Here is a 24,851-nt window from a genome sequence, read left to right as displayed (position 1 = left end):
GAAGGATCAACAGCAACGCCACCTCTTGAAATCACATGACCAAGAAAACTCACCTCTTCTAACCAAAATTCACACTTGGACAATTTAGCAAATAACTTCTTTTCTCGTAGAACTCCCAAAACCACTCTCAAATGTTCAGCATGCTCTTTTTCATATTTCGAATACACCAAAATATCATCAATAAACACCACAACAAACTTGTCTAGGTACAGATGGAAAATCCTATTCATATACTCCATAAATACTCCAGGTGCATTAGTCACACCAAAAGGCTTTACAGAATACTCATAATGTCCATACCTTGTTCTGAAAGCAGTCTTCTGAATATCCTCGGTTTTCACACGGATCTGATGATACCCAGATCTCAAATCTATTTTGCTGAACACACTTGCACCAACCAACTGATCCATCAAATCATCAATCCTCGGCAAAGGATACTGATTCTTGATCGTCACTTTATTCAGTTGCCTGTAGTCCACACACAACCTCATAGTACCTTCTTTCTTCTTAACCAATAGCACTGGTGCACCCCACGGTGACACACTCGGATGAATAAATTTCTTATCCAACAGATCTTCCAACTGACTCTTCAATTCAGTTAACTCAACAGCAGACATACGGTACGGAGCCATCGATATCGGCCTAGTACCAGGTACCAAATCAATCGAGAACTCCACTTCACGCTCTGGCGGTAATTCATTCACCTCTTCCGGAAACACATCAGGAAAATTACACACCACGGCTAGATCGCCAATCACCAGTTTATCTTTAGCCTCCAAAGTCGCTAACAGCATAAACAACTCTGCCCCATCAGCTACTTCCTCATTCACTTGCCTTGCTGATAGAAACAAACTCTTTCCCTCCTCAATCTCAGGAAAGACCACCGTCTTATCAAAACAATTGATAGAAACTCGGTTAAACACCAACCAGTTCATACCCAGAATAACATCAATCTGCACTAGTGGAAGACACACTAGGTCCATCCCAAAGTCTCTACCAAAAATACTCAAAGGACAATTTAAACAAACCGAAGTAGTAGTCACTGAACCCTTCGCAGGAGTATCAATTACCATACTACCAAACATCTCAGATATCTCTAACTTAAGTTTCACAGCACAATCCAAAGATATAAAGGAATGAGTCGCACCTGTGTCAATAATAGCTACAAGAGGAAAGCCATTAATATAACACGTACCTCGGATAAGTCTGTCCTCACTGAAGGTTTGAGTTCTGGTCAATGCGAACACTTTCCCAGTTTGAGATTTCTTTGGCTTCTGACACTGACTTCCAATATGCCCTGCTTCGCCACAATTAAAACAAATCATTTCCTTGTGCTTGCAATCAGCTATTGCATGGCCAGTCTTACCACAACGAAAACATCTCTTTACTTCAGCAGTGCATACATTACTCTTATGACCAGCCTGACCACATTTGAAGCAAACTATACCAGCAGGATCACCTCCCCTACTAGTCCTCTGAGCCGGAACAGCTCCTTGTTTCCCTTTTCCCACTGGGGCATCATACGGCTTGCCACGAGTTTGATGTTGCTTGCCCCTGCGGTCACTGACAATCTTGTAATGAGCATTATTGTCTTCTTCAAATATCCTGCAGCTATCAACCAATTCAGTAAAAATGCGTATCTTCTGATACCCAACAGCCTTCTTAATTTCAGAGCGCAGTCCATTCTCAAACTTGATGCACTTTGAAAATTCAGCACCAGCACCAGTGTAATGAGGGTAAAATTTGGACAGCTCCACAAATTTCGCAGCATAATCAGTGACAGACATGTTTCCTTGCTTCAGCTCAAGGAACTCAATTTCCTTCTTACCACGGACATCTTCCGGATAATACTTTCTCATGAATTCCCTACGGAATACATCCCAAGTAATGACTTCACCTGCCACGGTCAACCTCTCGTGAGTCTCTAGCCACCAGTCATCAGCTTCGACTGCTAGCATGTGAGTACCATACCGAACCTTCTGAGCTGGAGTGCAATCCATAACACGGAAGATTCTCTCAATCTCTTTCAACCATCCCAAGGCTGCATCTGGATCATGCTTCCCTTTAAACACCGGCGGATTCTCTCTCTGAAAAGTCGCCAAGCTACGTGATCCAGCATCACCACCAGCATTTGGCAAGGTCTGCACAACTTGTGCCATCGCTTGCATTGCGGCAGCCATTGCAGCATCATTCCTTCCAGCCATTCCAACTTATCAATACAACACAACTTAAAGTTAGATTAGTAACAATACACAATTGTTAGACAGTAACGACACGACAACTGGCCGGACAGACCGACCTGCTCTGATACCACTAATGTAACACCCTTCTAAAATACCCAAAATATTTAATTAAAATAACAATAACAAATATATATCAGAGTAATTATGCACCAAGGGTGTCACACAACACTTCACACATTTCACCATAAAATTCAGTCATGCTCATTATTTAATTCAAAATAACATTTTTGCATAATTCGCAGCGGATAGAAATCAAATCAACCATTCAAACATATAACAGATTACATGTAAAATTATTCAACAATTAAAAACATCCCGTCCCGATGTTACATCTATCAGAGCATGACCCTCTACGGAGACTACACTAGACTCCCAGCACTAGCTTCTACTCAATCACTGCTCGTTACCTGAAAAATAGTTGTAAGGGTGAGTTCTTCAATCGATATAATAAGCATTATAAATCATTATGTAATGCTAAGTAATTTAACACGTTTCATCACCCAAATCAGATTTTACACATTCAGTAACGGCACATCAACTTCAATATCATATTCAATAACAACATAAAATGCAACTCAATGAGACTCGACTCGTCATGCATGTGGTACCATTCGGAGTAAAACTCCCAACTTAAAATCATTGCCATTTTATTGGGCATCAAGGCATAAGCCTTCAACTTTCAACTTAAAATTTTGCCAATCCAGGCCAACGTGGTGTGAGCAAAGCTCCGACTTAATGCATATGAATGTACATGGCATACACGACTTTACAATTCCGATAACAAAATAATAATATCAACACAACAAGGTTTTCAACATAATCAACTTATAATCAACTTTGGCTCATCAAGCCTACAACTCAGTATTTTCAACAACTTTAACACAACTTATCAACATAATTGTATCAACACTTCACAACATAAATCCAACAAAATTACTCATCAAATTAACGATAATAGGCCAATAACCAATTATGTTCACAACATTAAAATATCAATTTTTCCAATTTCCAACAGTGTTAACCGGTTAACGCCCTGGGTTAACCGGTTAACGCAGGACAAAATACACTTTCTGGCAAAATGCAACAGTGTTAACCGGTTAACGCCCTGGGTTAACCGGTTAACGCAGGCAAAACAGCACATTTCCACAAAATATAACAGTGTTAACCGGTTAACGCCCTGGGTTAACCGGTTAACGCAGACGAAACAGCAGTTCCTGCGCTAACACAAGGCAGAATGCAGAATTCTCCGCATTTTCCGCCGTTGGAGGACTTCCGGACCTCCGATTCCAATTCCGTAAAAAGCTATACGTTCGGAAATTCACAACTAACCCAAACACATATTCAATTACAGCCTAAACACAGTTTCATCCAACGTAATTTTCCAGCATTCATAATCCCAATTAGGGTCAATTCAACGGCTATCACTACCCATGACATGTTAATCTATAATACCCATCAAACGACGATAAACCCCCCTTACCTGAGATAATCCGGCAATCTCTAAGCTTCAAGCTTTTCCGTTCTTCAACCTTTGCTCTCTAGCTCTTCCTCTTTGCCCTTTTCTCCTCTTCTCTGTAGCTTCTCCGTTTTCACGTAAAACCCTTTTTCAAAATGAAAACTCTTTTTCCTTATTCCAACTTATATATTTTCCAAATAATTATTATTCCAAATAATAATAATAATAATCCAATAATTCAATTTATTTAATTAAATTATTAAATATATTATTAACTTAATTTAAATAATCCTCTTATTTAATTCGGGGTGTTACAAGCAACACACAGGAAGCAATCCTTGAAAAGATGTGATTGCGCGCAAAAGGAAAAATCTATCCTAATGGCAATGTGAAACCGTGATCTCATTGAGTTCCAACTCGGTTACACCCCATATGTCCTCAAGACTTTCCGCATTTTCTGCCTTCTGAAGGAGACGCTTCCAATCGATCCCTTCGGGGACTATCCAGATGTCTTAGACAAAGTACAAACGATCATGCTGGACGCAGTTGTTCGTTTCAATCCCTCTTTTCCCTGGACCGCCCTTGCGGGTTTTCAGTCCACCGGGATATCCATTTTTGCATAAGCCGCCCTTGCGGGTTTTCGACTTACCGGGTGTACATATTCTTTTCTTTATCCCTAATTTCTGCCCGAACCTTTTTCATTTTTTAATCATTTTTTCTTTTTTGGTTCGCCGGGATGCCCTTTTTTTCCTGGACTCTTTTATTCTTTTTTTCCAGCGGGTCTCTTTTTACGAAGTATCTTTTAACTGCGTCCGCATCCACAGGGGATGGGAAATCCTCGCCATCCGTGTTCATCAATCAACAAGGCCCTGTCAGAGAACGCCTTCTTGACCATGAATGGGCGTTCATAATTGTGTCCACTTGCCCCACGATCATTCTGAGGAGGAAGGATCCTTTTAAACACCGCATCTCCTACATGATGCACATGAGGTCGCACTTTTCAGCCACAAGCACGTTTCATTCACTGGGTACAACTGCCCATGACAAATAACTGCTAGCCTTTTTCCTCAATCGGGCTCCCTTCATACCGAGTCCTTATCCATTCAGCCTCTTTCAATCTCACGTCCCTCAAGACTCTCCACAATGGGATCTAGACCTCAGTAGGTAATACCACTTCTATCCCATACACGAGCGATAATGGCGTTGCCCCAGTAGACGTACGCACCGAGGTCGATACCCAGGATACAAGCTTCGTACTTAGCCATACTGTCTTTGGTGCATTCAAATGTTATCCGGGCAACAAAAGGAATGTGGGATCCCTTTGGCGTAACCAAAGCATCACTAACTCATTCACATTAACCCCCCCATCAGACATCAGAATCCGTTCGGATTCAGGGTCAGGCCCCTCCTCCGGGATCGGTTCCTCACAATCTTTCGATTTGAGAACCTCAATGTCCTCATCAGGGAACTCAAACTTCATCGGTTGATCATCTTCAACGGGTTGCTGGGCAAGGTACTCAGACAATACACTTCCCTTGATTACTCTGAGATATGTACTAAAAATAATACTCAGTCAAAAATTATTTGCCCTCTCGCAACCCGTCCGGTCAACGTTGGCTTCTCAAATTTATACTTGATCAGATCCCTACAAAGTGGTATGAACCAGCATATACTGTCTCAGTCAGCGAGCAACCTATGCCAAAGTACATCAAGTTTTCTCGAGCTGTGAATGTATTGTTTCACAGTCGATAAACTTTTTGCTAAGGTACATTGCATGCTCTTTTCGACCAGACACGTCATGTTGACCCAGTACACACCTCATAGACCCCTCGAGGACCGTCAAGTACAGAATTAACAGTCGTATCTCCACGGGAGGCATCAGAATCGGAGATTCCTGCGACTATTCTTTTATTTTTCAATGCCCCTTGGCAATCATTATCTCACCTGACCGTTTGATCTTTTTTTTTCAACAGCTGAATAAGTTCACACGTGGCTGTTTGATGAGATGTGAACCGTGAAATGCAGTTCAATCTACCTAAGAAACCACGAACCTCCTTTTTCTGTTCTCGGTTCAGGCATTTCTCGTATTGCTTTCTTTTCTCTTTCTTTTTTTCTCTTTTTTTTTTCTTTAGCAGGATCTCGATTCCTCTTTTGCTCACAATAAGCCTCAGCAACTTACCGAACTGCACTCCAAAAGTGCACTTACTCGGATTCAACCTTAGTTTGAACTGTCTCAACCGGTCGAACAACTTGGCCAGGTCTACCAGATGCCCCTCTTCTGTTTGGGACTTTGCTATCATGTCATCAACATAGCATTCAACTTCACGATGAATCATATCATGAAACAAAGTCAACGTAGACCTTGACACGTGGCACCGGTATTTTTGAGACTGAATGGCATCACCTTATAACACAAAGTGCCCCCTAGTGTGATGAACATTGTTTTCTCCATATCCTCTGGCGACATTTCAACTTGATTATAGCCAGAAAAACCATCAATGAAGGAAAACACCGAGAATTGAGTTGTACTATCAACCAATACATCAATGTGAGGTAATGTGAAGTCATCTTTCGAACTAGCTCTGTTCAGATCTCGGTAGTCCACACCCATTCTCACCTTCTCATCCTTTTTCAGCATCGGCTTCCGCTTCACTGGAGGATAGTCTTCTCTCAATGGTAGCTTCTGCCCCACGATATCGGCGGCCAACCCTGGCATATTCTGATACGACCAGGCGAAGATATCAACATGCTCTTTCAACAGTGCTACCATTCTGCTTTTGACATTTGCCTCTGAAGCGGCCCCAACTTTCACTTCCTTTCTGACCTCGTCGGTGCCTGGATTAACAATCTCAACTCGTGCGGTTGAATTCCCGTCTCCTCTTGTTTCAACAACCTGGCTAACCTTCCAGCAGATCACAATCCTCTTCGCCTTCTCCTTCGGCATGATAAATCGGATTGTCGAAGTCATACAGAGGTGTAACCGAATTGTTATCAATGAGATCCGGAGAATTATTTTTGAAGTCGGAACGAGACAAATCAAAAGAAAGGCAAATGAAAACAAACATTGCAATTTTTTAATTTTTTAGAACTGCAAAAAGAAATGAAAAACAGGGAACACCGCTTTTAATACAAAAACATCCATTTATTAATGATGCAAAATGTTGCAAAATGAGACACCTGAGGTGGCCCTTACAATGGACCAATACGTTTCGGGCAAAACGTATGGCTTTCATGCAAACAGAATTGAAAACAGAAATACTACTCTTCATGATGAGTGACGGTGATGATCTTTGAGGCCTTCCAGTTTCCTGGTACGCACGATTTTATCCACGAGTCAAGCTCGCAGTCACTTTCAATCTCTTCACCCACCGTACAGGCGTGACCTGGATCCAGCATTTCGGCACTGACGAATGTGAACGGTTGACGATGTTCTCTGTTTTGCCCAGACGAGTCTTGGGCTGGCTGATAGCCAACCCCGAACATATCTGCTTTCACCGTAATGTCTATGATCTTTCCCCAGCCTAGGGCTTCTCCGTTCTTCACTACTTCCATGGCCTGCTTGTAAGAAGAAATGGACAACTTCTTCTATTTCTCAGCACAGATGGCCTTCTCCACCTTGACAGTTTCAACTGCCTGACTCGGTGTTTCACATTTTTCTTCGTCCATTTCCACCTCCGTCATTCTCTGTGTTGTTTCCCCAACCATTACACACCCATTTGTAGCGACAGCCGCATAACCATTATCACCACCAGGGAAAGCTCCACTCTTCATCAGATGCCTCTGGACCACAGCCATTGCGCGAAAAACCGGCGGGAAAAGACATAGAGCCGCCACCGTGCGTTATTTATCCCAAAGGAGGGAAAGGAAATGCTCGAAGTAAACCTGGAAAGGAATGGTCTTACGACCAGAGATTGATAGGATCGGGAGTCGGTTATGCCAAAGGAAGGTATTAGCACCCCTACGCATCTGTCGTACTCGACGGGATCCACGCTCAAAAAGAATAGAGAAAGGTTGTTAGATAACTGCTCAAGGAATGCACACACTGGAATAAAACACAGATGAACGAAGATGGAGAAAGCGGACTCGGCAGGATGTCGCATCCTGGGCCTACGTAGTTTGTCAGAAACAAACATCAGAGTCGACGTAGTTCGGGGAAATGGGCAACGTGCTCGCTAGGATGTCGCATCCTATGCATACGTATCTTCTCTAACCAGAGTAAGAATCAGAGCACTCGTAGCTCAGCTAACGCACGCCAAACAAAACGCTAAACGGAGACGTTGAGATGTCAAAGCAAACTCACAACAGGAATCGGAATGCCAATCGATGGTCTTACATCCAATTCCACACAAAACAACCACAAACGGGAAACCGACTGCCAATCGCTGGACTTATGTCAGACTCCGAACAAACAAACACACACAGGAAACCGACTGCCAATCGCTGGACCTACGTCAGACTCCAACTAAAAGGGAGACTACGACTCGAGCCTAGAAGTTGTCATGCAAACGATCCCTATGTTGAGGTCTCTAATCCTAACTCGCACAGGAAGCAAGCTAGCCTAAATAGCAAGTAAGCAAACACAAGCACAGGAGAGCAAGCACACACACTATATGCAATCAAGTGGCTCATACAAGGATGGGCTTTAGTCAAGGGGTCAAATCAACATCGACAAACAAGCCAACTAGAATGGGTATCTGAGGGCTCTTAACCATTGACATTGACCGTCAGGGTGAGCAGATGAAAAGGTAATGAGGGTAAGGCCTCATAGCTCTTAACCCTGGCCTGGGTGAGCTTGAATCAATGAAAGTGTGGGAGTCCAGAATGAGGAACTCTACTCCACATGACTGATCCGATATACAATGATCTTGGGTGTTTATTCAAATGCATCAGCACGTAGTGCGAGCAATATGAAAGACTCAACTGAATAGCAGGGGATGGATTTCACATCCCTTCTATCTGCCAATGCCTCTTCACTTAGGAGGACTTAACCTGTATGCCTCGACAAGGAGGTCTTAAGCACAAAGATGAACATACAAAGACATTGCCTCTTAAGGAGGACTTCAGACAGGTGCCTGCCAAAAGGACATGACAGGTCTTCCAGACTACATGGAGAATAGGAAGTTACCTAGGTGTTATGCCAACCACAAGCAAAGCAAATCAACTCAAGCAATAAGTTAAAGACACTAGACAAACTATTAACAGACAAACAAACAGTGGTTCCAATATACACAACAAGTCAAGCCAACAAGTGAACAACTCAAGTGAGTTCATCTCCAAGGAACCTACAACACAACAAATTTTAGTGGAACACATCATTTTGCATCTCAATTTATGAGATCAACATCATCCATCAAGACTAGAAGCTTGAACCTGAAATGCACAACTCAAAAGATGAGTACAAACCACTAGCACCAAGGCTAGGGTCAAAGGTAAGGCAAAAAGTCAAAACAGCAGCTAATACTCAACATGAATCATGTGTAATCAATCAAGAACATGTCCTAAAAAGGACCAAGTCAAAAGCATTAAGCAAGGTCATCATTCAACCAAGAGAAGGCAAGGCAAGCTAAAGGTGCATACAATTGGTCAATAAGAATCAAAATTCCATATTAAAACAGAAATGACTCAAACAATTCTAGAAATTTTCATGAGTACATAACATATCAAACACAATCATCATGCCAAAAATTATAAATAGAGGAGCTCAATTGGCAAGGCAATGAAAATGGAGAAGATCAACATCAAATTGTGTGACACACATTGTCACACCTAAAGTACATGTGTCCAAAACAGGGAAGAAAATAGCAAAAAAATGCCAAATAAAGTCTCACAAGTCAATCAACATATTATGAATCATCATGCAAAATTTCATGGCAATTGGATCATTTATGAGCATTTCACAATAAGATGAATGAAACATGTCACATATGCATACATATTCAAAGAGTCTAGCACAATTAAAATTCCAGCCATGCACAATTTCAGAAATCCACATCAAAAAATAGAAGACATCTCAAGGATCATGTAGAAAAAAATCTGGAATTAATTGGATCATTATTCTATTTTTAGTGATTTTTCAAAGATCATGTATAAAATGAAATAAACATTGCAAGCACATGAAAAGAGATGAAATGAATTGATGAAAATGGCAAATGCTTCCATGCAGGATCGAACTGTGCGCCCCAAAACGCTCCGTTTCATTAATCTGATGTGGCTAGCCACATCAGAGTCAATGCTAGCGTGTACGAGTCAAAGGTATAGAAGCCAATGGTTTTGCCAACGTACGCCATGCAAGCGCTTCGTCAGCAAATTAAACAAAACAAATGCAGCCAGAAGGAATCGAACGCGCGCTGCTTTGGTGAAAGTCTCTTCTACAGTGCACATGAATGAACGAACCAGAGCCAAACCCTAAGTGGTGGCGCACGGTGGAAACCACCGTCTTCTTCATGAAGACGGTGGTGAACAGTAACCTCAATTATTTATTTTTGCAGAATTGTGTAAAATTTATATGGTTCGAAAGCTTAGCTCGCGAGGAGTACAAATCAAGTATTATTTTATCATAATTCCTAATGAATAGTGAGAATCGAACAAAAATATCTAAGCATATCAAACTTTAAACTCATGTAACTCGACCAAATCTCAACCAATTTTCATGAATTTCATATCAGAATTTCCAGCATGAAAAGCTCTACAACTCTATGTGCATAAAAAAGAGAATTAGGAGATTCAAAATTTGCACCTTCTTGAAGCTCCAACAATGGCAGTAGTGAATTCTGGTGATTCAAGGCTTGGCACGTGTGTAGATATACCCCTGAGCACTTGTTATGAAGCTTTATGAATGAATTGAGGCTTGGAGAGGCTTAGATCTAGCTCAAATAACAATTTCCATCTTCATGTTCTTGCTTGGAGTATGCACAAATTCTGGCCAAAATCAATGATCCAATGCTTGATCTACACTAAATCAGTATCAGAGAACCAGAATATGGAAGAAAATCACTAGTTTATGTGGAGAAAATTTGAATTTGGATTAGGAGAAAATTTGGAGGGAAAGTTTCGATCTAGATCTAGAATTGTGAATAATGAAAATTCTGTTAGGATTAACCTTTTATATGCTTGCCTAATCATGCTAAAAAATTAATTAAGCTTTGGTTAATTGGAGATTAGTGAGAAAAGAGGTGTTATGCAAAAATTGGTTTTTACACCCCATGCATGCAATCCCACGTGAACAGTAACAAATGGCTATGCATTTTCACTTAAAACCATATTATGAACATGTTGGAATGGTTAAAAAGCTCATATGATGCACCAAATTCAAATTCATGATTTTCCCTCCAAAATGAGCATGGTTGAACAAATGGTCATGTGATGAAATTTCATGCAATGTGATGAATGATTTGGAAAATACAGGTCATGAGAAGAAATATGCAAAAAGAAGCACTCAATTTGGGGTTTTAGATCAAAACTTATGGCCTTTTAAAGTTCCATGCACACTTGGCAATGATTTGATCATATCTCCTCAACCATTCATCAGATGCTCATGAACTTGGACTTTTTGGAAATGGGAGAGAAAGATCTCCAAATTTCATGTTGGACAAAATTTCATTTGAAGCTTATTTGATGTTGGAAAGCCAAGTTGAACTTGGTCCAAAAACTTGCCATTTTTGGAAACTTGAAATTACAGGTCACTTTCCATTTTGGGGAACTTTTGATCTGGCTTCAAAATCTTCAAGGTATGAGTTTGACATGTTGAATAAACCTCTTTGGGACATGAATGCGGTGTCTCAAACCATTTCTCCACCTCCTAGCCCTCAGTTGACCTGCAGTTGACTTTTATGGGCCCCAGATGACCTGAAACTGCACTGTGGACTTTGAGCCTCTAGCACTTGGTACAATGGCTTCAAAATGAACATTGGCTCATAAAAGCTTTCTAGAACAACCAAAGGGCCTTTATCTCATGGAAATTCTTGCTCTTTTGCACTGAGGAATTCTCCTGATGCCAGTCTTGACTGATGAGATGCAATGTGCTATGCAATGTTAATGTGATGTTAATGTGATGTCAAATGACCTAAGAAATGAAATGAATGTACAAATGGGGGTGTAAATTTGAGGTGCTACACCATGTTTCAGACACCCACGATTGCTCCCCATCATGGAATGATGGCTTTCGACTTCGACTGGACCATTTCCATGTCGACCCTGGACTATAAGTTTTCCTCATCGACCTAATCCTCCGACAGACCCTATGGTCGACCATGCTTTCCACTCATTTGGATGAAATTTGTCCGCTAACACATATGAAAATGCTTCGAAGATCAAAGTATGACATGCTAATCGACTTTAATGTTGGCATCAAGAGATAATTTTGCTTGAAAAGAGGTTATTTTTTATGGTCAAAGATTATAGGTCATTTTGTTTGTGCCCTAGATAGAAGGTCAACTTTCAAGAACCATAACTTCATCAATATTTATGATATGAAGGTCAACCAAGTTTCATGATTAAATTCAAGATGTCTTATTCAACTTTTTTTCTTTGATAAAATTCAAATTCCACTTTAAAGGTCATGTACCAAAGGAAAACATTATAGGTCCATTTGGGTCATCATCATTGAACAAGCAATTTTCCTCAACTTCTAAAATCCATAACTCTATCATGCAAGCTCCAAATGGTGTCAAATTTGTAACCAAATTGAATATAATTGAAATATATACAACTTTGAAGAAAGAACCAAAGTCATTTGACGCTCATAGAAAAAGTTATTCAAGGTGGAAAAATGGGTCATTAGACTTTTAACTTAGGAATTTTTCAAGTATGTTTGATTCCTCCAACTTCAAGGTCATAATTCATCATGATCCAAGCTTCAAATGGAAAAAGTCCTAACATCAAAGTTGTTCCCCTTGAAGGTAGATTTCTAAATAGTCCAAGATCATTTCATTTGGATCAAAATTGATGGACTTGCGCATGGTTCCTTTGCATGGCCCAATTTGGCAAATTTTCAACTCAAATGTTATTCTCTTTTGCATGCTTCCATGTTATGATCTCAGCACCATTGTTACACGAGTTTGGATTGAATTTTATCATTATTTGAGCCTAATCACATGCCCATTCACCCATGCACACAACTTGCTATTTTTGGCCAATTTTTCAAATGGTATGGAAATATATTCAAGAGCCTATAAATACCTTGACATTTCCTCAGTATTGGAGGATCCTTGCCCAAGCTCTGCCATGCAAATCCCCTAAACATCCATTGAAAGAGCACCATGAAGGTATCTTTGAAATCGAGTTTTAGTTCAAATTCTATTTCTAAGCTAAAACTCCAAGGGTTCACAACCTTTTTTATCTCAAACATATCCTACAAGCAAGAGGAAGGAAGGCCATTGGTAATTGAAGGTAGAGAAAACAAGAAAGGGGGGTTTGAATTGTTTTCACTGACAATAAAAACTTTTGGAAATGCCACAAACACAAAGATTAAAACAAACAACATAGAAGTTTATCCTGGTTCCCTTGAAATTCAAAGCTACTTCAGTCCATCTGGCCAAGGTGATTTCACCTTCAATAAGGAATTAATCCAATAATTTAGAAAGATTACAACAAACTTCTAAGAGTACAACGATCTCTTAGCCCTCTCAAGTCTACAGATTTCACAATTCACTTGAGGAAAGTTACAACAACTATTTTAGAATTATAAGAAAGTGTTTAGTGCTTCTAGATAAGCAATATGAACACGATAAGAACAAAGATAAAAAATCACAATTAGAGCAACAACTCGCGTGATAACATAAAACGAGAATTTAGAGTATAAATCGATTTTGATGTGTGGAATTCTTGTGTAATTGCTTCACGTTTTGGTATGATGATAGTTGGGCCTTTTTATAGTACTTTGAGGTGATACCGTTGAGTGGAGCATTGATGCTGATATCTTGTCAATGATGGGACTTAAATGATATTAATTTTACTGTCCTTTCCATAGCAGTTTAGGAGAGTATTTAATTTTCTCCATAGAGAGATTCATACCAAATTTGGAATACTTCGTTGTTAAGTTCTTGATCTGATCAGAGTGTGCCGAATTTAGATTCTTCTCTTTGATCTTGTGTTTTTCAGATAATTGTCTGTTGTGTTTTCTTCAGAAGTTCTTGACTGATCTCTAATTATACGTTCTTCTGATGTAAGGATCATCAGATTATTCATGTGTGGGAAGCTTCAGATGCATAGTTACAGAGTCTTCGGATGACAGATGATGTGGACATCATTGTCTTTAGAGTCAGAGTGAATACCTTTGACTGTAAGTCAGTTGTTCCGGACTTTTGTGACGTCAGATGTTGTTTCATCAGATTCATTTATCGTTAGAGTCCTGCACACTTAGAGAATTTTATTAGGGTACCAAAATGTTTCATCCCTTGTTCTCATCAAACCATAGAGCTAAATTGCAGACCCAAAATCTTGTTCTAACAGTAATTGCATCAAGATCTTGCTCATAATTCATCACTCGAAGGTGAAATTTCTCAAACTTTCCTTCTGCGATTCTGTCTTATTTCACAGTACTTTTGCTTAATTTTTGGTTGGCTGAAGTCCTACCAATGTAGGCAACAAGATAGAGTTGCTTTTAGGTCAAATCAAAGCAACTCAATTATGGAACCTCATTTTTCAATTCCATGTATCTTCCCATGTAGTGAGAATTGGAGAAATTGGAGGTCAGATTCGAGATCTTCATGATTTTCTCTTCAAAATGGTGTATGATCCATGAATTTTTGTGAACATTTTTGTTGGACCAGTCCGGTGAGGGTGACCGGAGCTAGGGCTCCGGTGGTGCGCTGGATCATTCTAGGCCATTTGATTTGGTTTCCACGTTTTAATTTTGTCCCTCTTTTCTGATTACCATCCATGTGCACGCGTTGACTTTGGAGCATGGTCGGCTTGATGCGCGTGGCCATCAGATCTGTCACCTCAATTAATGAGGGAGAGTTGATGGCCCTTGTTTTTTTTATTTAATTCATATTCTGTTTTACTGTTTTTAATACCATTTTCTTATTAAATTCATATTATTTTCAATTTTAATCCATAAAATATGGGACTTTCACCAAAAAAATTTAAATAATTTGCTTTTCTCATTTTTTTATTAAAATTATTTTTTAGATCGGATTTGATATTTTTGGTGACTTTAATGATTTTTGACTTGTTTTTAATTGATTTTAAATGCTTTTGTCTTTTCAAAAATGCCAAAAAAAATAGTCTAAGGTCCTTTGTCCTTGTTTGACCTATGATAAATCCCTTGGCCATTTATATGGTTATTTGAAGGGATTTGATGTTTTTCCCCTTTTAAAAATTATTTTTCTTCATGTAAAATTTGAATTTGAATTGTTTAATTGCTTTAATATTTTGTTGGGCCATTTTATTGACTTTGTGTTTACTTAATTTCTGTTTGGCCTTGATCTTGGTTGATTTGAAATTCCATTTGATCAATATTATTGGACTTAGGGGTTGATGAAGTGTACACTTCATCCCTCAAGATGAATGGATAGTATGGATCAAGTGAAGCTCATCCCTTGATCAATTTGGGATTCTATTTAACTCCACCTCTTTATCTTAATCCTCTTCTTTCCCAACCCATTTATGACTACTGACTTTTCACCAGATCAAATTCTAGTTGATTCATCAATGACCCTGTGTCAGAAGAATCAATATGAGCTTGATTGAGATAGGTTCATCCCTTCTTATTTTTGTGTGTGGTATGCTTTATGAGCTTGGTTCTTCATACCTTGTCTCTAGAATGCATTAACACCCATATTATTATTGTCCGGCCTCAGATAGTTATGACTTCTACATAAGTCCAATTATGATTGCTTAATATATAACTAAATTTGTCCCGAAAGAAATAGCATTTTTGTAATTGGGATTGTAAGTATCCCATTCACTATGGTATTGTTGTGACTTCAGATGACATATGTTATGGACATCGTTGTCTTCAGTGTCATAACGAATACGTTTGACTGTAAGTCAACTGTTTTGGACTTTTGTGACGTCAGATGTTATTTCATCAGATTCATTTATCGTTAGAGTCCTGCACACTTAGAGATTTTTATTAGGGTACCAAAATGTTTCATCCTTTGTTATCATCAAAACATAGAGATAAATTGCAAACCCAAAATCTTGTTCTAATGATCTCCCTCTTTTTGATGATGACAAAACTTCAGACTGTTGATGAAACAATGATACTTCATAATAATTAAACAAAGATAATTTCAGAGTCATATATACTATGACTCCCCCTGAGATAAGCGACCTCCCCCTAAATCTGATACATTAGAAGGTTTGGAGTTTCTTACCAGAGCCTCTTATGTTGCTTAGCTTATTCTCAGATGTTTTACTCAGGTACTTCTTGGAAGAGATCTTAGACTGCGCAATATATTTAGATTTTTAGAATGTAAGCAGTGCATTATGAGACTCAGATATTAATTTCATAATAAGGATGTTTAATTAATTCTCCCCCTTTTTGTCAGACTCAAAAAGACAACCGAGAAAAATAGATAGTGCAAACCAAAATTGTATTAGATACTGTGAAAGAGGTACAGGGAAAGAAAAAAACATAGAAGCCAAAACACTTAAAAGATAAATAAAACACAAAACATAGAGCCTAAGGTGCCTAAGGGTTTGGAGGAGGCCGCATTCTCTGAAGTAGCTGAAACGGAAGGGTCTGAATATTGGAGTTGACAGAGTCTTGTTGATCGAGTATGGCTCTCACAAGCTGTTGTTCCTTCTGGAGTTATTCAAGAGACTTGAGCACCAGCGGAGTAAGACGAGAGTTTGAGGTCTCACCCAGAGTCAGAGCAACTACTTTTGCCTTAGCAACGTCCTCTGCAGCAATGTGTGCTACTTCTTCAGCGTCAACCTTGGCTTTAGCTTCAACTTCAGCAATAGCAGCGGCCTTAGTAGAAACTTTATCTTCGGCTTCCTTTCTCGCCTGCTCTTCAGCTTCTAGTCTTTCCTTTTCTTGAGCTTCCTGGTGTGCTTTCTCTTCAGCTTCTCTGGCCAGATGAGCCTCAAGCCTCTCCTTAGCTTCTCTGATGTAGTCATTTCTGACTTGTTTAGATAGGCCTTTCAGCTTGAAGACCTCAGATGTCGTCCATCTGAGAAATACATTCTAGTGATTTCTCACTTCAGAGGGATTATCACTTAGGTTAGATTGTTCAGAAAGTGTTCTGAGCTTCACAGCTGAGGATTCTGAAAATAAAGCAACTGACTCTTCCAAGGTGGGGAAGGTTGGTTCAGGTTCAGGTGATGGATTATTGGGTTCTGAGGAAGTGTGGGTGGTTTCAGTGGGAGGTTCAGGGGGTTGTTCCGTTGGCGGTGCAGATGAAGGTTCAGAAGGTGGTTCTATTTTAGGTTCAGAAGGTGGTTCTGTGTGAGGTTCAGAAGAAGAAGGCACAAAGGTATCTGGGATAGATGGAGCTTGGTTAGACAGTGATATGGCTTGGAGTTGGGCCAATGTTGGAGATGAAGGGTTATGGATTTCTGGATATTCAAAGTTAGAAGATATGTCATAATATGGTTGTGAAGAAGGAGTTGGGGGGGGGGTGATGCGTTCATTCAGAAGTAAGGATTCAGATATAGGAAGTGTTGTGGTAATGAGGTTGAATTATTGTAGATGGGGTGAGGAAGGGTTAGAGTTGTGAGGTTCAGAGGGAGTTGGAATAGATATGGTGGGTTCAGAGGGGGTATAGGTAGAGAAAGGGTCAGGTAGAGAGGAAGATAGTTGCTTTAAATTACAATTTGAAGGAGTTTTAGAGGGGTATGACTTACTTGATGTAGAAGAGTCCAGAGGCACAGGTGATCTGGTTGCTGACGGTTCTCCCAACTTCAGAGTCTTTAACTTCTTGGACTTCTCAAAAGGCTATCTCTTCCTTTTCATGAAGTTAGGTGGATGTTCTGGAAGCCAGTCCACTGAGAACTCTGAGATATCCACCCCTTGAGATGTCAGGTCCTGGCGGTAATGGGCAATGACCTCTAGAGGATCTATCTGGGAGAAAAGATAGAGACCATTAGGCATCTTTATCTGATCCTTCAGAGCTTCCCACGAAGTGTCCATAGTTGGCTTGACTAGGACTCATTCAGAGGCTTGCCAACATCTACAGTTACATCTTCCATCAGGTTGTAGGATATCAGATGGTCCACCAGCCTGCTTTCGATCAGAACATCAGAGATGAGCCTCCCTAGAGGAATGTAATTTCTAGGCTTCATGTGGTTTCTTTTATCCCTAGCTGAATCCCTCAAATACTTGAAAAATAACGTTGGCAGATTCAGCTTGAGTCCTTTGTGGAGGCAATACAAGATACACTTCTGATTTGTGTTTATGTAGTCAGAAGAGTTTGAGGTTGGACGGTGGTTGTTGGTACCTAGAATGATCTTTAACCAGGCCCTCAGATTCTGGTGAAGTTCCACGTTCTTGGATGATTTTCCTTCAGAGTTCTGTTTGAAGATGGTTGGAACAATTTCCTGGGACATGTATCTTGCCCTAGGGTTTACGTTGTAAATTCTTCTACCCCCACCTTTCTCCATATCCAGAAGTTTTTCAATTGACTTCTCAGTGATGACCATCTTAACTCCCAGGACATATGTGTCATACGGTGAACTGACTTTGTGTGTTTTTGCTTTGGAAAGCAAATGTCGCGGATAGCAAGAGTCGCCATCGACTTTTCTTTTATCCAATAAGGAAAGGCAGAAAAGAACAGGAAAGACCTTGATTAGATTTTGGGTTCGGGAGGTACATTATACAAAGGGAAGGTGTTAGCACCCTTTGTATCCATGGTTATCCATGGGCTCTTAATTGCTTGATCACTTATGTTTTTCTTGTCTGAAAAAGTGTGTGAGAGCTGTTTAGAAAATGTTTTGAAAAGAGAGTTTAACTTTGTAATGATTCTTGTACGAATGTATACAAAGTATTTATCTCGTTTAATTTTGAAAACTGTTTAGAAAAATATAACTTGGCAATGATTCTAGTACGAATGTATGCCAAGTGGTGATTTTCTAATAGAGGTTTTCAAAAGTGTGAGGTGTGAAAAGTAGTTTAAGTTGTGAGCAAGCATTTAGGAGTTATACCTACCCAAGTCTTTATGGGCATTTCCTATCCTTATGAGGGTAAAACTGTCCTTACTATTGAGAAGTAAGTAGTTTTATCCTTTGGATGTAAAGGGTCATCGTAGGGTCATCGATTGGTCATTGAAGGCAACATTTGTAAGGATACCTTAGCATTCGAAGGGACAATCATCATTTAACCGTAGGCTACAACCACGGGTCACCGAGGGACAAAATCATATATTCGCGGGCAACATCCGAGGGACTATGATTTATTTTATAGGGACATGATGATTTAATTGAATGGTCTTTGCTAAGTATATCCCCACATTCGCGGGACATGACCATATTACCGTAATACCGTAAGGCAACAAAGAGAGGTCCAAGATCACATATTCAAAGGCAATATTTTATAATCAATTAGGTAATTAGGATAAATCTCCACATTAAAATCAATTAAGTAATTAGGATGAATCTCCAAAAGGGTATCCCACAAATAAAATGGAATACCTAGCAAGCTACCTTTTCCGGGAGTATGTGAACCCTTACAAAATTCAGCAAACAGGTCAGAATACCAAATCAGGGTGCAATCGAGAATTGCACCAAACAAAAGGAATCACAACTGTAATAGTGTCAGATAAACAATGCATGGTGATAATAAAACATGCCAGATGAGCAAAGATCAGAACAGAACAAAATCAGCGACTATCACGTTCGCTGCTGTCTCGCCTAGCGAGGGCTTAGCGAACACTCGCTACAGGTTCGCTTAGCGATGTGCTAGCGAACGGCTGCGGGTTTTGAATTTAAGAACAGTACAATTTCAGCGAGCTCCAAACCCTATGGCATCGATTACAGAAATTACATGGTTAAACGTTCAAGATATTCGTACATACTTAAATCCACCTGCAAAACTTAAGATGTTTTTATTAATTCAATTATAATGCCACATGTAAATTAAGAACATAAAGCGGGAATAGTAATGTAAACCTGTTTGCAATTGAATTGCAACCTTGGATTGGCAAGTCACTCTTAGGGTTGGCGTCGGATTGAGTTGGGCGGAGGTAACCTTTGTGCAGATGCGTCTCCTTCAGTGTTTCCTTTAGGGTTGCTCTGAATTCTCTGGGTTAGCCTCCAGGGTTTGCTATTCCTTCTCTCTGTCTCCGTCTGTTCCCCTTTTCTGACTGAAGTTCTGGTATTTATAATGCTTTTTGTGTGACCTAATGGGCTCAGAATGAAGCCCAAAATTTCTGGTATTCGCAAGCTTCGCTAGGCGAGTGGTGTAGCGAAGGGTTCGCTAGGCGAAGGATTTTGCTCGCCTAGCGAGCAAGCCATTTTAAGTCATTTTCTGGATTTGGCCACCTGTGTGCTGGGTATTTGTTCCTTTAAGATCCATGCCTTGAGAAAATGAGTTGGAGTGCCTTGAAAAATGTCTTGCAAGATTAACGGGCAAATTTTGGGGTATGACAGCTGCCCCTGTTCAATATTCTTAAACCGAGAGAGTTAGAATGGTATGCATGCCATTCGTGGTCTGGAGGTGGAAGATTATTGAACACTTAGAATGCCCCAAAAATTTGCACTTGTTAATTAATCTTGACGGAGATGGGCTTAAAGATGCCATCCAGGAAGTTTGATGATGAGAGCTTCAGAGTGCGTCGTACATCAGACCAATTTGAAGACATGGGTGTCACACCGGATCATACACTAGACCGTATAATGAGTCATCCATTAGGTGTCGTTAGGGAGAGCTGAACCTGATGAGATAAGGATCAGAACGGGTCATGTGTTGCTGGGGATAAAGGATCAGAATGGATCATACGCTAAATCGTATCTGAATCACAGAATGAACCGTCCGTCAGGCTGCATCTGGAGAGGTAAAGATCAGAATGGATCATATGCTAGATCGTATCTGAGTAGCAGAATGAGTCGTCCATTAGGCTGGTGACTTCACTAGGGGTGAAAGATCAGAATGGATCGTACGCTAGATCGTATCTGAGTTGCAGAATGAGTCGTACGCTAGGCTGTATCTGACAAAAAGTAGTCATACGCTAGACTACACCTCGGAATGCACCGTACGCTAGGTAGTATCTGAGGAAGGAAGATCAGAATGGATCGTACGTTAGATCGTATCTGAGTTGAAGAATGAGCCGTACGCTAGGCTGTATCTGACAAAAAGTAGTTGTACGCTAGACTACACCCCGGAATGTACCGTACGCTAGGTAGTATCTGAGGAAAGAAGATCAGAATGGATCGTACGCTAGATCGTATCTGAGGAATGAAGATCAGAGTGGATCGTACGTTAGATCGTATCTGAGTTGCAGAATGAGTCGTACGTTAGGCTGTATCTGATGATAAAAGGGGGTAGTCATACACTAGACTACACTTCAGAATGTACCGTACGCTAGGTAGTATCTGAGGGGATGAACATCCAAATGGATCGTACGCTAGACCGTATTGGAACAGTTGAAGGAACCAGAATGAACCGTACGTTAGGCTATATCCGATAATGTTTGTATCGGTTGTATTTGTAATAAATGTCTGGGATGGGCTTAAAGATGCCATCATTAGGAGGATATCAGAATGCTCGTCAGAATGAATATTCATATGGATTATATCTGAAAATGTATCTGAATCTTGAATGTGACTGATTAGAGTGTCTGTCTGAATGAACCTTTATTTTGACTGTATCCGAAGGATAATTAACTTGAAAAATAAAGTTAGCTTTATGCCATGTCATGATGCATGAGATGTTTTATGCTTTCGAAAATAAATGCGAACATTGTATGCATGCGTATGATGTGAAATGATGTAATGAATGAATTATGCGTCTGAACATTTTGCCAAGGGAAAATAAATCCCAATATTCTGGTTGGAGATATTTGTATTGATGGCCCTTTTTTAGCTGGGGATACTTGATTTCGGTCTGATGGTAGAAATATTCAGCAGAGCCTGGCTGGGGATGGAAGAGATGACCAGTCCGTCTGGGGATGCCCATTTCTTCTGGGGAATAACTGGTTTTTGCTGGGGAATAGGATTAGCAACCGGATTCATCGGAAAGCATGGTTAGACCTTATCCACGATCCTAAAGTCTTTTAGTAACTGTTGTTGCTATTTTATGCATGTATTTTCGGTAAACATCAATCATGTTCAAATGCATATATTAATTCAAACTAAATCAATGGACGTTTACGCAAACAAAACAGAGGAAGTAAAACAAAAGCATTTCTTTGGAAGTAAAATTGTATCGATTTTGAAAGAGGGCCTATAAACAGGCAATTTGTATACAGGGAGACAGAAATCCTAGTAAGAGGAGATTGTCAAGAAAACGAAGAGAAAGCTATGCAGAAAAAGTCCCATCGATTTTAATTCCACTACTGTCATTATGTCTTCAAGCCTCTCATCTCCTGCTGTCGGATAGAAGTGATTGGCTTGTTCAGTCCCTTGACTTTGGGTGAAGCTGACCGAGAACGGGACATAGTCATACGCTTTAATCCCTAATTTTTGCCTGGACCGCCTTTTCAGGTTTTCAGTCCACCGGGATAACCTTTTTTGCCCAAGCCGCCTTTTCAGGTTTTCGACTTGCCGGGTGTACATGCGTAGTATTTTTTTAACTATGTTCGTGTTCACGGGATGCGGGGACTCTTCGTTATCCATTGTAGCAAGCATCATGGCTCCACCAGAGAATACCTTCTTAACTACAAATGGCCCTTCGTATGTGGGAGTCCATTTGCCTCTAGAATCACCTTGTGGTAGAATGATACGCTTTATTACCAAGTCGCCACTTCGGAATTATGGTGTTTTATTTTGAACTGCGTGCAGAGTTCAATAATCATCTTGTTGTTCAAATTAGCACCATTATCCGTGATAGCTCTTTCAGGAGACAGCAGGTTTCTCAAATATATATTGGATAGGATCCATCTTAGAAATCAATAAAGTGGTATGATTCAACATATACTGTCTTAGTCGGCGAACAGCCCAAGCCAAAGCGCAGCAAGTTTTCTCGAGCTGTGAGTATCTTGTTTCACAGTCGGTAAACTTTTGCTAAGGTAGTATATTGCATGCTCTTTTCGACCAGACTCGTCATGTTGCCCCAACACACACCCTATTGAATTTTCTAACACGGTCAAATACATGATTAGAGGTCTTCCTTCAACTGGTGGCATCCGAATTGGAGGTTCTTAGAGACGTTTCTTGATTTTGTCAAAAGCTTCTTGACATTCATCATTCCATATTATCTCTTTATTTTTCCAGCGAAAACCTCTACATAGTCACGTGACGTCTGCTCCTATTTTGATTTCTTGTCTCCTTTTGTACCTAGATTTACAGTTTCAATTGATTCCTCATGCGGTTGTATAGTCTTTTCTTCTTGCAGTAACAGTCTGGCAAGTTCTCCAGGTACTTCACAATCTTCCTCACTTCCATCCTCGGCTTGGTAGATCGGATTTTCAAAGTCATAATGAACAGTAGTAGAACTATTATCAACAGGATCCAGAGTGGGTATGGATCTCCAATTTGTTACGTGAGTGTGTGTAAGAAAACACAGCTTGTTTGGAAGATGACAGGAAAGATAAAGAGCGCAATACTTGAATGCAAAAAGTCCATTGATTTATTGAATGTGAATATGCTTATGAAAATGACAAAACCCTTGAAGAAAAAAAAAATTATTAGCTATTGTGCCCCGGGCATAGACACAATACCTTAAAACACTAAAATAGCAATAACAATTACTCCTGACTAAAGGAAATCGGGATAGTGTCTTCAGCCTTCCAATTATTGAGTCCGTCACCAATTGCTGGGAAAATCCAGCTATCCAAGTCACAACCGTTATCAGCATCTTCTACAGCATTGACAGTCTTGTCATGATTAGGCAGAGGAGCAGTGATGACATCAGGAGTCTTTGGAGGATCAGAGGTAGCCGCCTGTATCTTTCCACTTCGAATGCCGCTTTCAACATGTTCACCTGTTAATATAAGTTCAGTGAAACCCGATGAGGAACTTCTCAATAGATGGCTGTAGAATGGGCCAGTCAGTGTGCTCATGAACATGTCCACTAATTCTCGATCAGTCATAGGGGGTTTGACTCTGCCAGCCAAATCTCTCCATTTCTGAGCATATTCTTTGAAGCTTTCTTTAGATCCCATAGTCATATTCTGCAACTGTAGCCGAGTAGGCGCTAGTTCAGAATTATACCGGTAGTGCTTATAGAAAGCTGTCGCTAAATCAGTCCAGGTGCGGATGTTAGAGCTCTCGAGCTGATAGTACCATTCTAACTGTGTGCCAGACAGGCTCTCTTGGTAGAAATGGATCCATAGCTTCCTATCAGTGGTATACGGCTGAATCTTTCTCACATAAGCTCTCAGATGCATCTGAGGACAAGACGCACCATCATACTTAGTGAAAGCAGGGACCTTGAATTTGCGAGGAATAACCATATCAGAGACCAGACCTAAGCTTTCGAAATCCAGACCGGGCGCCTTCTGACCCTCCATAGCTAGCATGCGTTCTTCCAGCAACTTATACTTATCATCTTTTGGAGAGTACTGTTCATTGTCATAATCTTCATCGTCGTCCTCAGGGTTGAAGAGATCGACATTCTCCTCTTCCGAATCATTCTCTGTCTCCTCTTCTTGATCCTTCGGCATTCTGATCTTGACTCCTGCGGTCTGTCCTTTAAGCCTTCTTCCCGGGTTAATATAACTCACAGCTTTCTTATCTTTCTTCTTCTCGAGCAAGAGAGCCTTCAGTTCCTCCTGCCCCTTGGATAAGTTCAAGATCATCTCCTGGAATTGAGCATTTTGAGCCTGGAGATCTTTGACAGTTTGTTCGAGGTCCATTTTTCTGTTTGGAGGAAAACCGTGAGAACATTGATCCCTTTAGAGTACCTGTTATGCAATGTTATGTCATGCTATGCAATGTATGAAATGTTTTCAAGGACTTTTGGAATTTAACTTCGCGTAAACCACCAAAAAGAGAGGAACTTTTATTAATAATTTCTTTAATCAATGTTCATTACAAAAAGAATAATAAAAATACAATGAAAGCTCAAGTCTCCCAGGGACGACTTCTTTTTGGGCGAAGATATGCATTGA

At 40.2% G+C, this 24,851-nt stretch overlaps 1 protein-coding gene across 1 annotated transcript; it reads right to left on the bottom strand.

Annotated features, from left to right (window-relative positions):
• Window positions 1-16,456: 16,456 nt before the first annotated feature.
• Window positions 16,457-18,288, bottom strand: LOC127122781 (eukaryotic translation initiation factor 4 gamma-like). Its single transcript, XM_051053068.1, has 3 exons — window positions 18,087-18,288; window positions 16,935-17,205; window positions 16,457-16,754 (listed from the first exon to the last, which is right to left on the bottom strand). The coding sequence occupies exons 1-3, from the start codon at window positions 18,286-18,288 to the stop codon at window positions 16,457-16,459; spliced, it is 771 nt and encodes a 256-aa protein (XP_050909025.1).
• Between the last annotated feature and the right edge of the window lie 6,563 nt (window positions 18,289-24,851).

This window comes from Lathyrus oleraceus, chromosome 2 (genome assembly GCF_024323335.1).
Source record: "Lathyrus oleraceus cultivar Zhongwan6 chromosome 2, CAAS_Psat_ZW6_1.0, whole genome shotgun sequence".
NCBI lineage: Eukaryota > Viridiplantae > Streptophyta > Magnoliopsida > Fabales > Fabaceae > Lathyrus > Lathyrus oleraceus.
This window is presented reverse-complemented; position numbering and strand designations above follow the sequence as displayed.

What these genes read in the sequence shown, in the direction of transcription:
- LOC127122781 (XM_051053068.1), bottom strand. Translation starts at nt 18,288, where the DNA reads ATGGTCATCACTGAGAAGTCAATTGAAAAACTTCTGGATATGGAGAAA. An exon ending in CTGGTTAAAGATCATTCTAG is followed by an intron (nt 17,206 to 18,086) that starts GTACCAACAACC and finishes TTGAATATCCAG; the next exon opens with AAATCCATAACCCTTCATCT. An exon ending in ACCTTCCCCACCTTGGAAGA is followed by an intron (nt 16,755 to 16,934) that starts GTCAGTTGCTTT and finishes TGACTACATCAG; the next exon opens with AGAAGCTAAGGAGAGGCTTG.